The following is a 17,201-nucleotide window of genomic DNA, read 5'->3' as shown; positions in this document are numbered from 1 at the left end:
TAAAAGTAAGATGTTTTTAGTGGTGATTGCATAAATATATATATATATATATATATATATATATATATATATATATATATAATGTATTCTCAACTTGATTTAATTTTTATATCTACTTGCAATGCTATAACCTAGCAATGGATTGGTTGGGATTGTAATTGATGTCATAAATTGCATGGTAATGTAGGCAAAAATTATATCTTAAGTTTGATTTTAGCATTAAAACCGCACTCTCAAACTATTTAATTGTATGCTACCATTCATATGTTTGGCTTTCTCATATTTTTCATTATTCTTTTATATTTAAAACTACTTTTATGAATAATGATAATCTTGGGATCCTTTTAAGACATCTCGAAGGTGAGAGCATAGTATGAGTAGAGCTAAAAACTCAAATTTGTATGAAGATTAATGACATTATCTTATTTCGACCAATCAAAAATTTAAGGATAGTTAAGGGGGTTAAAGATTTTCAAATGAGTTCAAATAAAAAATTTTAAATTCTAGACTCTTTGAAGATCAATGTTACTAATTTTTAGAATATTTGAACATCATTTTGTTAGGATTGAACCCTAGAAATCATGACATAATGTAACAGATTGAGATTCATTTATAATTTTATTTATCTATATTTCTTGGTTTCTCATTTATTATCTCATATGCATTAATTGGTTATCTGAGCATACATGTCTATATCTCTTACATTGTACATGAATTAGGTATATTAAGAATTATACAAATGATACAAGTCATGAGTTCCTTGTAAGTAGCTGAATAACTTATCCACGATTAGTTCATATATTAGGCAATCCAGTAGAGACTATAGTGCACTACCTTCTAATTGGAAAGATGACTTGTTTTGGCAGTCGAGATAAGTTTCCCATGGTGAGTGCACTAATGTGTATGGTCAATACACATTAAACAAGACCTATGGTGAATCATGATGTGAAGTTATCAATTGTCATGATTCATCAAGCTACTACACTATATGAACTCTCAACCTTGAGAGGATATTGAGTTTGTGTCAAAATTAACAGGAGGCTTTGACCTATAGGTGAGACCTTAAAATGGTCACATATCCCTATGGATTGGGTCACTATTGATAAAGGTTGGTAGCAACAGATATTCTCAATAAAGACACCATAATATCTTATAAGTTTGAGGTAATGTGTCCCATTAGGTGATCCAAAGGACATGTGATCTAGAAAATTATGGTTACAACATTTCTTTTAGTGGAAATTTAACATATGCTCTGTGGAGCTAAAGTATGTCAATTGATCACAATGGGATTTATAATTTAAGGAGGGGAATGTAATTTTGATAGGTAATAGCACTATCTTATTAAATTACGAGTACTAATTCATGAGAAGTCTGCATATAGTGGATAATAGGTCACAAACCCAAGCCTTGTCTAGTTGTTATTTACATAAGATATTGGAGTATAGTTGATTCTCTATAGTGGGATATTAAATCAACTTCAGAATTGGATTCTAAGGAAGCTAGTACTCTTATGGGTCTCATTGGTCCTTGCTCAAACTCATATACTTTGATGACACGATTTATGAAGGTTAGATTGGTTCTAGATTCACTTTTGTGTATAATAGCATTTTGTTAATTACATGAAGTTGCATAAGGATTAGTGAATAAGATCTCTAGATTGGGTTAATTGATTAATTAGATGACTCTATGAAGTTAATTAATCAATTATGACCCATTTTGGGCTATTAATTAACTCAAGCCCTTGGTGGGCTTAAGTCACTCAAGCCTTGTTAGGGAACCCTATAAATACCCCATTAGGGGTTAGGATTTTCAAGAGAGTCATCTTCTACCATCCAGAAAAGAGAGTCATAGCCTCCTTCCTCCAATAGACTAACATTTGAAGTGTTAAGATCAAGTCAGAGCCATTGGGTAGAAGACCTTAGGATGTGGCAACAAATCTATTCTATATTGAAAGGAATCAATTTGGGAACATCCAAATCAAATGTAAAGTTTTCTAAAGCATTTAGTCTAGATCCTTTATTGTTAAAAATGTTATTTTCTATTTTAATGCATAGGATCTAGAGGCTTAGGGTAGATTACATGTACCTATATGATCTAGGGCTTGGGAACAAAGTAATACAAGGTTCCCAACACATTTTCCTATGTGTAAAAATCGGGAAGAATTGGTGAAAAATAGGAAAAGTGTTGAAAAGTACTTAAGAAGCATTATGGAGAAAATAATGATAGGATGACGCCACCCTATTGCCTGGCACCATTTTTCACAATGGTGCAACCATTTTGGGTTTTAGAAGACTCTCCTACTAGAAAAAAAAAATGGCATCAAGATGGCACCACCCTGTAACCTGGCTCCATTTTATCCAGGTTTGTCATTATTTTTCTCTAGACCTCTTATAACATGTGGGACCCATATTTTTAGACTTTTATTTTACCACCATTGTATCTTCCACCTTGATTTTGATGTCTCCACGTCATATGCCGGTTAGCGCAACATAACATAACCTATTTAAAGGGATTTTGAAATTGGAGAAGGGGGATTTAGGGGAGGGGTAGGAGCAATGCCCCTTAGTAGGGAGCTCTTCTTCAACCTCTAACCTTGGAACTTGATATTACAACTTCAATCTTTGTAATGTTTTGCTCCTTTTTGTTGTTTTATAATCTCTCAAACTTATTTTGTTTTATTATACTTAGATGCACTTACTTTTAAGCTTTGGTTCAATACAATATTGAAGTTGAATCTTGGGTTTTAATAATGATTTCTTAATGCTCTATTTTTATTCTTCATTTTCACTCCATTTTCATATCTTTTAAATAGTGATTTAGGTTAAGGAGAAAGGGGTTTTTAGGATCTCCCTTGTGCCCATGGAATGACCCCAAAATCTTAGGTATTTAATGATATAATCAGCTTATAAGTTGGACCTCTCCATTTTTAATTAGAAGACTATACCTTATTGCTTGGAAATTAAAGTTTAAAGACCCCTTTGAGGGTTTCTCAAGCACTTAGTTGTGTGAGTCATTTTGACTTGAAACGACCATTATTGAACTCTTAATGTTATGATTTGGTAAGTAGATAGATAGTGGAGGCTTCAAGGATATCATAGGACGTCATTTATTTTAAATTAAAAAAAAATCATGGCTTCATGCTTAAAAATTGGAGTTTTAAGGGCCACTTTGAGGATATCTCAAGCAATGAATGGGGAAAGTAATTTTAACTTGAGGCGACTATTATTGAGCCTTTAATGCTACAATTTGACAAGAAAATAGGTTGTGAGAGCTTTAAGGATTTCCCAAAAAGGTCTAATTAAAAAGTATGTGACATTGGTTTAATTAAATTGTGTTTACATTGAAAATTCTCCAATTGAGAGCACTTATAGGTAGTCTTAGTTGAGTTAGCTTAATTATGGGTCTTTTCATGAAAAGAATGGAGTCCAAAGGATCCCCCTATCCTCAGCACTTTCTCAAATTTTGTTAAGTTAAATTTTATCTTAAGTTCACTTAGATTTTCCTTTGATTTTGCACAAAATTCATGAACCTGTTTTTTCAAGCAATTGAAAGAAAGAATTTGCCTCAAAAATTTCAACTATTTTCCAAACCTTTCCATTTCCCTTGCACCTTAAGAACACCTCATTATTGTTCAACACCCAGCTCACCAGGATTTTAAAACTACAAACATTATACTTAGGAAACAATACTCTGACATACATATTTGGGAGCAATCAACTAATAACCAATTTTGCTATCCCTAATCAAGGAAATCTAAGTTTATATTCCCTACAACTCTAGAACTCATAAACTAAACTCAAACTTGTTAGAACTAAGTCCTCAACATAGGATCACAACAAAAACCTATTGTCTCTAGAAAAGAGAGTTATTGTTATCAAGCCTGATTGAGATGGAAGGATTAGAGGTGTTTGAAGTAAACTTTGAAGAAGATGAAGAAGCATCTAGGATAGAGGTTAAAGAATCTTTCATAATTGTTGATAGCTACTCTAATACCATCCTAGAAAACAATAGAGAAGGACAATGTTTTTGTGAAAGAGTGATTGCATTAACAAGTTAACAACTTTTACAAGTTTCCTTAAATATAACCTGTCACGCCCCAAGACCCACTCCAAGGGCGTGACGGTCATTTCACACCTCAAACCCGAAGGATTAAAGTATAATCTGACCCGAACAATCATATTGTAACTAGATGTTACCAATTACCAAATACCTGTTCAGAGTAGCGGAACAAAATCTAAATTCCTCAAAATTCAATTTCCAAATAACTTCCAAATATCAAATGATCCAAATGAACATAACTAACAGTTAAACAAAATCCAACATAAAATCCTAAGTCAAATCCTAATGATGACCATTCTTCAGCCTAGCCATCACTCCTCACCCGAACTAAGAGTACCTGAAATTTTTCAACAATTGGGAATGAGCTCACAGCCCAATAAGGAATATTAATGCAATTCATGGATCAAATATTTTCATTTCAAATAGGAGATATCAATTTTTTTTTTTCTCATCAAATATCAGAGTTCCAAAAATACCAATATATTCAAAATTCAACCAACCAATTTCATATCAAATTCAAACACTTTCACATAAGATTCAATCAAATTCATTCAAGTTTCATTACTCTGGTTATCAAATATCAAATGCCCAGTTAGGTGGGACTTTTCAAATGGGTGGCTAGCCTCAAATTGTTCCTGGTGGACGGAACCAAACACTACTAGTACTAGTAACCTCTAACCGAAACCCCTAGAGGCTGGGGTCCAAATCAATTACATTCCCACCATGAAATGTAAAGGTCAACTATTATATCCCGTTGACAGGGCCGAATAGTCAACTATTATATCCCGTTGACAATGGCCAAATAAACCAGAGTGATGTTTTTGTTCAAGTATTCAAATTTACACAACATAATATCTCCATATTTTTGTGTCATAAACAAAACAAAATATTCCAACATAACATTTAGTGCAAAACAATTTGATCCATGCATGGTAACAAAATATCATTTTCTTTTCCACAATTCAAAATAACGTACAAAATAATTTAATTTTATAAATATTACATTAACTTCCCTTACCTCAAAAGAAGTCCTTGAAAGCTTGGGGGAAGAATAATTCTGAAAAAAATATAATCTACTCTTCACCTAATATAACATAAGAGAAACAATTATTACTATTTATCTATAATTTAACTAATTTATTCCTTATTTAAATAAAACTAATAAATTCCCAATTTATTTCTAATAACACACTACTAATTTAATTAAATTACAATTTTATTTCATTATAAAACTCTATATATATATATATATATATATATATATATATATATATATATATATATATATATATATATATATATATATATATATATATATATATTTTGCTAAATCTATTATTACTATTTAAAAAAAAATACCATTCCTCTACACACCAAAAAGTTCCTCATCTCGGGTACACACCAAAAAGCAAAGTTTTTTTTTTTTTTTTTTTTTTTTTGTCTAATGATGATTCATTATATATATGTATATATATATATATACATGCAGGTTGGCACACGCACACACTTTTTTTTTTTTTTTTTAATGCTTCCAGTAGCACAGTACGCATGCCCCCATTTTTATTTTTTTTTTTTTTCCTTCCTTCCTTCCTTTCAGTGCACACGCGTTCTTCCTCCTTTTTATTTTATTATTATTATTATTTTAATTAACCCTAACCTAAAATCAAAATATTCCAAGCAATTTTTTTTTTCTAATAAAACTTAAGATCTCCCAAATTCCAATACTAAAATCAAAATATTAAATTTTCACTATTTGATATTAAAACGAATTAAAAAAAATAATCTAACCCTAATCTAGATTTGGGGTTTTCCAAAAAAAATATATCTACTGTGTTTGAAATTAACTAATGAATCTAAAATATTAAACTAGGGGTTAGAATCTTACCTATAGAGATTTGTTCTTCAACCCTGAAATCTGACTCCAACCTTACGTTCTCTGGAATTCTGCGAACATGAACTCTATTCTGAAAAGAAGAGAAAGAATAAAATTTCTAATTTATACCTAGGGTATTTATTCGTAAAATTACACTTTTACCCCTCTTCCACTTTATTAAATTAATTAATCAATTAATTTAATTATTAATAACAATTTCCTAAATTACCCTTAAGAGAAAATGCTTGGGTGTTACATCCTCCCCTCCTTAACAAAAGTTTAGTCCTCTAAACTTGACATACCTGAGTCTTGAAATAATTGAGGATGTTTTTCTCTCATCTCTTCTTCTAACTCCCAAGTGGCCTCTCGGATACTATGATTGCTCCACTGGACCTTTACCAACTTGACAACAGCATGTCGTAGTATCTTATCCATCTCATCCACAATTTGAACGGGTACCTCTTCATAGGTCAAGTCCTCAAAAATTTGAATAGGCTCCAACTCCACAACATGAGAAGGATCATAAATATACTTCCTTAGAGTCGAAACATGAAACACATTATGAACCTTAGACAGGCTTGGGGGTAAGGCTACTTTATATGCCAAAGTGCCTACTCTTTCTAATATTTCAAACGGACCCACAAAACGAGGACTAAGTTTTCCTTTTCTCCCAAATCTCATCACAGACTTCATAGGTGAAACTTTCAAGAACACATGATCACCCACCTCAAACTCCAAATCTCGTCTACGACGATCAGCATAACTCTTATGTCTACTTTGAGCTGCTTTTAATCTTTCTTTAATCAAAGCAACTTTTTCAACAGTCAACTGCACAAGTTCAGGGCCCAAAAGTTTCCTTTCTCCAACATCATTCCAACAAATAGGAGATCGACATTTCCTACCATACAATGCCTCAAAAGGTGTCATCCCAATGCTAGCTTGAAAACTATTGTTATAGGCAAACTCTACTAAAGGTAAATGATCATCCCAATTACCTTGCAGGTCCAAAATGCAAGCTCTCAACAAGTCTTCCAAAACCTGAATTACCCTTTCTGATTGGCCATCAGTTTTGAGGATGGAAAGCAGTACTAAAACTCAACTTAGTGCCCAAAGCTTTTTGTAGACTATGCCAGAATCTAGAAGTGAAACGAGGATCTCTGTCAGACACTATAGAAACTGGTACTCCATGCATTCTCACAATCTCCTTCACATAAAGAGAAGCTAAACGATCTAAAGAAAAGTTGACTTTCATAGGCAAAAAGTGAGCAGACTTTGTCAACCGATCAACAATCACCCAAATAGCATTATTACCCCCTAAGGTTCTTGGCAATCCTATCACAAAATCCATGGTAATATGCTCCCACTTCCACTCAGGAATAGCAAGTGGTTGCAAAGACCCTACTGGTCGCTGATGTTCAGTCTTCACCTGTTGACACACTAAACACTAAGCCACAAATTGTGCAATATCATGCTTCATACCTGACCACCAATAGTTTTGCCTCAAATCCTTGTACATCTTTTGTCCCTCCTGGGTGGATTGTAAACTTGGAACAATGAGCTTCCTCTAAAAGCTCCCTCCTTAAGTCTTCATCATTTGGGACACAAAGTCTAGTCCCAAATCTCAAGATCTCATCATCTGACAAAACAAAATCAGGCTTACTGCCCCTCTTAACTTCCTCCATAACTTGCACTAATCGGGAATCATTCTTTTGTAGGGTCTTAATTCTCCCAACTAAGTCTGGTTGTACTCTGAAATTTGCTACAAGTGCTCCTAAGCCCATAACTCGAAAGTGGACTTGTAAACTCCTCAACTCTTCAAGTAACTGCCTTTGACAGCCTCTAATAGCTGCTAGAGAACCAACTGACTTCCTACTCAAGGCATCAGCTACAACATTCGCTTTCCCAGGATGATACTGAATAATACAATCATAGTCCTTAAGTAGTTCAATCCACCTCCTCTGTCTCATGTTCAATTCCTTTTGGGAAAATAAATACTTCAAACTCTTATGATCTGTGAATATCTCACAAGTTTCACCAAACAGAAAATGTCTCCAGATCTTAAGTGCAAAAACCACAGCAGCTAATTCCAAATCATGAGTAGGGTAGTTCCTTTCATAAGGCTTCAACTGTCTAGAAGCATAAGCTACAACTCTCCCATGCTGCATAAGAACACAACCCAAACCCTGATGAGAGGCATCACTATACACCACAAATCCTCCTAAACCTGAAGGGATAGTCAAAATAGGAGCTGACACTAATCTATTCTTCAAATCTTGGAAGCTACATTCACAATCATCAGACCACTCAAACTTAACTCCCTTCTGTGTCAACTTAGTTAAAGGTAAGGCAATCTTAGAGAACCCTTCTATAAACCGCCTATAGTAACCAGCAAGTCCCAAGAAACTTCGAATCTCAGTCACAGTACTAGGTCTTCTCCAATTAGCTACAGCATCTACCTTGCCAGGGTCAACTGAGATGCCATCATTGCTTACCACATGCCCAAGGAAAGAAATTCGGTCTAACCAAAACTCACACTTCTTCAATTTAGCATACAACCGCTTATCTCTAAGGGTCTGTAATACAATACTCAAATGGCTCTCATGCTCCTCTCTACTTCTTGAGTATACCAAGATGTCATCTATAAAAACCACCACAAACTGATCTAAATAGGGTTTGAATACCCTATTCATCAAGTCCATAAAAGCAGCAGGTGCATTAGTCAAACTAAAAGGCATAACAAGAAACTCATAGTGCCCATACCTAGTTCGAAAAGCAGTCTTGGGTACATCTTCCCCTCTAACCCTCAACTGGTGATAACCCGATCGAAGATCTATCTTAGAGAACACACAAGCACCTTGTAGCTGATCAAACAAATCATCAATTCGAGGAAGGGGATACTTGTTCCTCACTGTCACCTTATTCAACTCCCTATAGTCAATGCAAAGTCTCATTGAGCCATCCTTCTTTTTTACAAATAGAACAGGAGCTCCCCAAGGTGAAACACTAGGCCTGATAAAACCCTTATCTAATAACTCTTGAAGCTGAATTTTCAACTCCTTAAGCTCCACAGGTGCCATCCTGTATAGGGCCTTAGACATAGGACCTGTTCCTGGTACCAGATCAATAGTGAACTCCACCTCTCTCTCTGGTGGCAAGCCAGGCAAATCCTCTGGAAAGACATCAGGATACTCCCTTACTATGGGTATGTTTTCCAACTTCAAATCACTTTCATTACTCATCACACTCGCCAAAAATCCTTGGCAACCCTTCTTGAGCAAGCTACTAGCTCGCAAGGCTGAGATCATACGCAGTGGTCTGTCCACATGCTTCCCTTCAAAGCTAAACTTAGGCTGACCAGGAATACTAAACGTCACCCTTTTCTCAAAACAGTCAACAGAGGCATGGTAGGAAGCTAACCAATCCATCCCCAAAATCACATCAAAATCCTGAAGGTCAAGGAGTACTAAATCAACTAGCATTTCCCTATAACCAATCATCACAATACAATTTCTAAGCATTCTACTAGCCACAACAGAATCTCCCATAGGAGTAGCAACAATCAAATCAAAGTCCATGCTAGCAACAGGCAAACCCAACAAACCAGCAAAAGATACTAAAACAAAAGAGTGTGTTGATCCAGGATCAATCAAGACTCTAGCAAATAAGGTGTGGATTCGGAGAGTACCTGTCACCACATCAGAAGTGGCCTGAGCATCTCGATGAGTCATAGCAAACACCCGTCCTTGGGCTTTGGGTTTCTGTTTATCCTCCTTATTTTCCTCTTTAGGCTTCCCAGTGATGAACTTCCTATTCTCTGGACAATCTCTGATCAAATGTCCTTGCTTCCCACAACCAAAGCAAGCTCCAGTCTCTCTATAGCATGGCTTACCCCCATGCTTCTTACCACAAGTAGGACAAGCCCCATCTAAATTCTGCGCTGCCTTCCCTTTATTCTGATTTCTTCCTGATGTAGACATTCGCTGTGCTTGATTACCATGAGCACCATCACTCCTATTTCGCTTCCTTTGTTGTTCCCTATACTGATGAAGCTCCTCATTATCTTTCTCTGCTATAAGGGCTCTGTCAACAACCTCTGAATAGACACCAAGCTTCAAAATAGATATCTTGTTCTTCAAATAAGGCTTCAATCCATCCTGAAACTTTAATGCCTTTTCCTCCTCTGTAGCAATCAACTGTGGGGAAAAACGTGATAACTCTGTAAATTTGGCCTCATACTGAGCCATAGTCATATCCCCCTGTTCCAAACGAATAAACTCTCCCACCTTCTGCCGCCTAACACTGTCAGGGAAATACTTCTTATAGAAAGCCTCCCTAAATTGTCTCCATGTTATGGGTCCCTGATCCTCCAAAAGTCTCCTAGTCATACGCCACCAATGATCTGCCTCTTTATCTAACATAAAAGCTGCATAAGAGGCTTTTTGCTCCTCAGAGCAATCTATGACACCAAAGAATTTCTCCATCTTAAGGATCCAAGCCTCTGCCTCTATGGGATCTGTAGCACCAGAAAAGTAAGGAGGACCCAATTTCTTGAAGTCATCAAAAGAGCTACCCCTAGAAGATGAAGACTGTCCTTGAACATTAGTCCTAACAGCTCAAGCTTGGCCTTCAACTAAACCAGCTAGTGTCCCAAGATACCTATAGATCCCTTCTGCACTCACGGGAGGCAAACCCTCAACTGGAGGTACATCATCATTAGCCTGACTGTTTTGGGAAGATGTAGGTCTCCTTGGTGGCATGGTGTCCTATAAAGCAATAGGTGTAACTAAATTAGTCACTAAGAAGTCAAATAAACAAATCAGAATTGTAAGGAATAAAAGGAATCAGACTAGATGAAGTTGAAACTTAAACTAATACGTCACTCATCTATTCCCAAAGGTACACTAAACAAGTTCCCATCAAGATCACAACCTAGTGCTCTGATACCACTCTGTCACGCCCCAAGACCCACTCCAAGGGCGTGACGGTCATTTCACACCTCAAACCCGAAGGCTTAAAGTATAATCTGACCCGAACAATCATATTGTAACTAGATGTTACCAATTACCAAATACCTGTTCAGAGTAGCGGAACAAAATCTAAATTCCTCAAAATTCAATTTCCAAATAACTTCCAAATATCAAATGATCCAAATGAACATAACTAACAGTTAAACAAAATCCAACATAAAATCCTAAGTCAAATCCTAATGATGACCATTCTTCAGCCTAGCCATCACTCCTCACCCGAACTAAGAGTACCTGAAATTTTTCAACAATTGGGAATGAGCTCACAGCCCAATAAGGAATATTAATGCAATTCATGGATCAAATATTTTCATTTCAAATAGGAGATATCAATTTTTTTTTTCTCATCAAATATCAGAGTTCCAAAAATACCAATATATTCAAAATTCAACCAACCAATTTCATATCAAATTCAAACACTTTCACATAAGATTCAATCAAATTCATTCAAGTTTCATTACTCTGGTTATCAAATATCAAATGCCCAGTTAGGTGGGACTTTTCAAATGGGTGGCTAGCCTCAAATTGTTCCTGGTGGACGGAACCAAACACTACTAGTACTAGTAACCTCTAACCGAAACCCCTAGAGGCTGGGGTCCAAATCAATTACATTCCCACCATGAAATGTAAAGGTCAACTATTATATCCCGTTGACAGGGCCGAATAGTCAACTATTATATCCCGTTGACAAGGGCCAAATAAACCAGAGTGATGTTTTTGTTCAAGTATTCAAATTTACACAACATAATATCTCCATATTTTTGTGTCATAAACAAAACAAAATATTCCAACATAACATTTAGTGCAAAACAATTTGATCCATGCATGGTAACAAAATATCATTTTCTTTTCCACAATTCAAAATAACGTACAAAATAATTTAATTTTATAAATATTACATTAACTTCCCTTACCTCAAAAGAAGTCCTTGAAAGCTTGGGGGAAGAATAATTCTGAAAAAAATATAATCTACTCTTCACCTAATATAACATAAGAGAAACAATTATTACTATTTATCTATAATTTAACTAATTTATTCCTTATTTAAATAAAACTAATAAATTCCCAATTTATTTCTAATAACACACTACTAATTTAATTAAATTACAATTTTATTTCATTATAAAACTCTATATATATATATATATATATATATTTTGCTAAATCTATTATTACTATTTAAAAAAAAATACCATTCCTCTACACACCAAAAAGTTCCTCATCTCGGGTACACACCAAAAAGCAAAGTTTTTTTTTTTTTTTTTTTTTTTTTTTTGTCTAATGATGATTCATTATATATATGTATATATATATATATATATACATGCAGGTTGGCACACGCACACACTTTTTTTTTTTTTTTTAATGCTTCCAGTAGCACAGTACGCATGCCCCCATTTTTTTTTTTTTTTTTTTCCTTCCTTCCTTCCTTTCAGTGCACACGCGTTCTTCCTCCTTTTTATTTTATTATTATTATTATTTTAATTAACCCTAACCTAAAATCAAAATATTCCAAGCAATTTTTTTTTTCTAATAAAACTTAAGATCTCCCAAATTCCAATACTAAAATCAAAATATTAAATTTTCACTATTTGATATTAAAACGAATTAAAAAAAAATAATCTAACCCTAATCTAGATTTGGGGTTTTCCAAAAAAAATATATCTACTGTGTTTGAAATTAACTAATGAATCTAAAATATTAAACTAGGGGTTAGAATCTTACCTATAGAGATTTGTTCTTCAACCCTGAAATCTGACTCCAACCTTACGTTCTCTGGAATTCTGCGAACATGAACTCTATTCTGAAAAGAAGGGAAAGAATAAAATTTCTAATTTATACCTAGGGTATTTATTCGTAAAATTACACTTTTACCCCTCTTCCACTTTATTAAATTAATTAATCAATTAATTTAATTATTAATAACAATTTCCTAAATTACCCTTAAGAGAAAATGCTTGGGTGTTACATAACCAACCTAAATGTAAGTTATAAAACAGGATATACAATGAACAGGCATAAATGAACAGGCGTGGGTTGCTTTAGATTAAAGAAAGAGAAATTTAAAACAAAAAAGGGAAAAAAAATTCTTTAAAATTGAGGAAAACAATCCACTAATAGATAACTCATAAAAAATATTAGTTAATCTATTTATATGAAATAAAATTCATTTTGATCTTTTTGGTTTGAAAGTGAAAATTTGGTCATATTTTGTCCAATATTTTCAAGGTACAGCTTATCCCAAATTTCTCAAAAATAAAAAACAGTAATATTTTAAAAAATATAACAAAATAAAAAAATTTAAAAATATATATATAAATAAAATTTTAAAACTAAAAAATATTTTACCAGTAGAATGGAAGCTAAAAATTGATTCAATTAAAACACCTTGTAGGACCAATAACTAAAACTAATTTGATCTTCCTCAGCAAAATATATGGAGTAAAAACGGTTTTGAAAATACGAAAATAGAAAATATTTTTTCCGAACTGAATGTAACCTCAATGACCCATATTTAAATCTAGGTTTTAAGAAAAATTAAAAATATTAGGACTAGAAAACATTGTCTATATCATTAATTGCTTCAAAACAACCACCTACCTACATTAGTCATTTATTGAGACACTGTAACCATAAATTTTCCTTAAGTTCAAAGAATTCGTTATATATATATGATTGCCATCTTAATCCCCAGCATTGGTGTGACTATAAGAGCTTCAGTAAGCTTGAAGAATTCCAGACTTATACAAGTCTTTTATGCAATATTTATGAAAAATTATTTTCCTTTTAAATAGTGTGTTAGATCATAGAATAAATATTGTCTGCTTTGAGTCCGGGTTATGAATCGTCTAATTTTGTAAAAGTGTGTTAATGAAGCTACAAGGATTAGGGCGAGTAGGTTAAAATGGACAAAAGGGCAACTTTTGTTTTTTTTTTTGTTGGCAAAGAACTCCTCAAACTAATCTCTAGGAGTGCTCAACTGTGATTTCCCATCACATTCAAGTTTGTCCCAAGTTTGAAATGGGTTGGAACCAAACCCAACCCAAAAATCTTCAAGTGGATTGGGTGGGCCTAGATTCAAAGTTACATCTAGCACGTTGGAATTGGATTGAGGTAGTCCTAGACAGAATGCAAAATCATAAAAGGAAACCAAATGGTTACAAAAAGGGCCAGCCAGACATGACTTGATATCATCTCAAAAGTATTATCTTTTTTTGTATTGATGGACCCAAGACATATGAAGCCCAACTCAGTGTCAAAGTCTTCAGCCATTTTCATGATTTCATGGGTCCTCACCATGAAACATAAGCCCAAGAATAGGCAACCCTGGATCATTGCCTATGTGGGGGCACCATATCATATCTTTTAAGATATATGGACCCTTGTCACTATGGGAGGTCTGAGGTTGAAGAAATTGAACATTGTGGTGGGGTTCATATTCCAAAAAGGAGGAAAAAATAATGAGGAGATGAGACACATTAAATACTATAATGGATGCATCTCCATGTAAAATATGGTCAACAAACAATACCAAACTCCAATTGAAAAGTCATGAAAGATGGGCAGATAACAGATTTATTCATTAGAAGAAAGTTTTGTCTGTGCTTTGCTTGATACATGAAACTCTCTGGATAACTGCAAAACTACTGAACTGACTCCCTGATAATTTATTGTGAAGACTCATAACTACTCATAAAAGCCCACCTCCCTTTCTCTCTCTCTTCCTCTCTCCCCCCCTCTCCATTCCCCTCTCCATCTCCCTCTCATCTTCCTATTCTTTCTACTGTTATTTTCTTGTCCTTTTATGGAACTAGCTGTACAGGAAAGACTGTAGACTGATGCTCATGAACCATCTCAAAACCCTCATTATCTGCTGCCTTAGTCTCCAAACCATTTTCCAAGACCACTTCTCTTCTACTTTGTTTTTTGTTCATATGATGTCTTCCTAGGCTCCAAACCAAACCCCAAAATCCACCATCTCTCAAGTGGCTCCCACTCCAAGGAAATCAATGAAGGGTGTGTTGTAGTCCTTATTCCCATTCCCATTTTCATTTTCTCCATGCAGATAGTGATTGTTCCGGGTGTTGGCAGCTGAGGTTGCAGAGGCTTCTGAGTTTGAATCTGAATTACCAGCTCGGTATAAGCCATTGGGCTTCTCATACACCCCAGGCAGGCCTGCAAACAAAGAGAACAACATACAAATAAACAAATAAGCAAATACCCATAAAAAATAATAATTAAACAAACCATGAATTTGAAGACAAAAGGAGGTTCAAGGACAATGATCAATACCCATCTGCAAGTCCAACCCAATGAGATGAAGCTGCTGCTGCATAGCAGGAGTATAATTAGTGAAAATCCCTGGAAGATCAGCCCTGTTGGAGTAGGCTTTGAGGGAGAGATCAGTGCCAGATGAAGCAGATTCATCGATGGTGCTGGTGATGGTTGATTCACTTCCTGCATTGTTTTGGTGAGTAACCACATCCAAACCCCTTGGAATGGGTTGATGAGTGATCAAATGAGAAGAATAAGAGGGAGAATAAGATGGGTGATTGATTATACTTAAGCCCATAGGGATGGTCTGAGAGGAATTGGGGTGAGTCATAATCATATCCAAACCTCTAGGGAGGAGAGTCTGAGAAAAAGGAGAAGAAGCAGAAGAAGAAAAAGAGGGCTTTCTCCTTCTGTAGATACTAGACTGAGCTCTGTGCCTTCTGGCCATGATCACATGCCAATGGTTCTTCACAGCATTATCAGTCCTCCCAGGAAAGGCCCTGGCAATCATAGCCCATTTGTTGCCATAAAGTCTATGTGCAGCCAAGAGTCTATCTTCTTCTTCTCCACTGAAAGCCCTCCTGTTGATCCTTGGATCTAGCTGGTTAAACCACCTCAATCTACAGCTCTTTCCTGGAAAATCAATAGTTGAAAATCATGATGAGAATTTTTTATGATTTTTTTTTTTTTTTCTCAAAAACCATGTAACCATGTGGAAAATCCGAAGGATTTTACCTGATCTTCCAACAAGCTTCTCGGCAATCAAGTTCCAGTTCTGGGGACCATGTTGGGCAACAGCCTCTCTCAGCTTGGCATCCTCATGTGGCCTCCAATGGCCTCTGACACAGACCTTGTTTTGCCCACTTTTCACTTCACCAGAGTTCTGCTCACTATCTTCTCCTTCCTCTTCCTCACCTGGACCGAAACCATTAACCTCCTCCATTTTCTCATCCCCAAAACACCCATCACTACCCTCAACTGATCTATCATTTTCCTCTCCTTCTAGTGGGTGAGGGGTCAGAATCTCACCTCCCTTGTCAGAGCCCATGAACTCATTCTCTTCTGAATAGCCAGAAGAGAGGGAAAGCATCACATCTGAATTCCCACCACCACCACTTGGGTTTTCCACAAGACTCATTGTGACTACAAACTCAGAAGAACCCAAAAAAGAAGAAGAGGAGAGAAAATGAAGGAAAATCAACGGAAACCACTTGTACCACAATGCCACAAGGACTGAAAATTAGAGACCTTGAATTGGCACCACCACCACCACTTACAACAAACAACCAAAACTCAACTGGATTTTCTCTCAAATTACCAGAAAACAACCCGGCAACAAAAGAAGATGATCAAACCCCATTTTCCCCCAACTTCACACTGCCTGTTTGGCAGACAAGAAATGGAGAGGAAAAAAAAAACAACTCCTCAAATGAAACAAGGGAAGAGAAAAGAGAATGGGAGAGGGTTGGGTTCTGCTGTAGAAAGAGAAAGCAAAACAAAAAGAAGAGAAGAACCCGCACGATTCTCTCACTCCCTCATCTCTCTCTATCTAACTATCTACCTCTCTCTCTCTCTCTCTCTCTCTCTCTCTCTCTCTGAGGTCAGGGTCCTTATTTTGAGACTGACTCTCTCTCTCTCTCTTTTTATAGCTCTGTGCATGCAACTCGAGACCCACTCGTGTGGGTGATGTGAGTCCCCACAAAACCACACTACTCTCTACCAAAACATCAGCTTTCTCTGTTTACTGTTCTCTTTGGGAAAACCAGAATCCATTTGTCTGTTTCTAAATCCCACTTTTTTTTCCGAGAGCAAGTAAGAAAGCAAATAAAAGAAATTTTTTAAAGGACTGCTGTCCCAAAAACCACCACTTCCACCACCTGTCCTCAGTCCCAAATACCATTCTTTATTCAGTTGTTTCCAATATTTAACTATTTCTTCTGTTATTCTCTTCCCTCCTTTGTTTTACTGTT

At 35.4% G+C, this 17,201-nt stretch overlaps 2 protein-coding genes and 1 long non-coding RNA gene across 3 annotated transcripts; all 3 read right to left on the bottom strand.

Annotated features, from left to right (window-relative positions):
- Positions 1-4,177: 4,177 nt before the first annotated feature.
- Positions 4,178-10,689, bottom strand: LOC132254155 (uncharacterized). Its single transcript, XM_059738831.1, has 3 exons — positions 10,589-10,689; positions 9,618-10,537; positions 4,178-4,396 (listed from the first exon to the last, which is right to left on the bottom strand). Exons 1-3 carry the CDS (start codon positions 10,687-10,689, stop codon positions 4,371-4,373), a joined length of 1,047 nt encoding a protein of 348 aa, XP_059594814.1. The 3' UTR covers positions 4,178-4,370.
- A 282-nt stretch (positions 10,690-10,971) lies between these two features.
- Positions 10,972-12,817, bottom strand: LOC132254216 (uncharacterized). The gene is made up of 2 exons (XR_009466488.1): positions 12,682-12,817; positions 10,972-11,190 (listed from the first exon to the last, which is right to left on the bottom strand). It is a non-coding gene; the product is annotated as an uncharacterized LOC132254216 (long non-coding RNA).
- A 1,699-nt stretch (positions 12,818-14,516) lies between these two features.
- On the bottom strand, positions 14,517-16,832 carry LOC100245102 (transcription factor CSA). The gene is made up of 3 exons (XM_010654871.3): positions 15,967-16,832; positions 15,250-15,864; positions 14,517-15,132 (listed from the first exon to the last, which is right to left on the bottom strand). Exons 1-3 carry the CDS (start codon positions 16,367-16,369, stop codon positions 14,939-14,941), a joined length of 1,212 nt encoding a protein of 403 aa, XP_010653173.1. The 5' UTR covers positions 16,370-16,832; the 3' UTR covers positions 14,517-14,938.
- Between the last annotated feature and the right edge of the window lie 369 nt (positions 16,833-17,201).

The sequence above is a fragment of the Vitis vinifera genome, chromosome 8 (assembly GCF_030704535.1).
Source record: "Vitis vinifera cultivar Pinot Noir 40024 chromosome 8, ASM3070453v1".
Taxonomy (NCBI): Eukaryota; Viridiplantae; Streptophyta; class Magnoliopsida; order Vitales; family Vitaceae; genus Vitis; species Vitis vinifera.
Note: the sequence above shows the minus strand (reverse complement) of the source record. Positions and strands in the feature narration are given on the sequence as shown.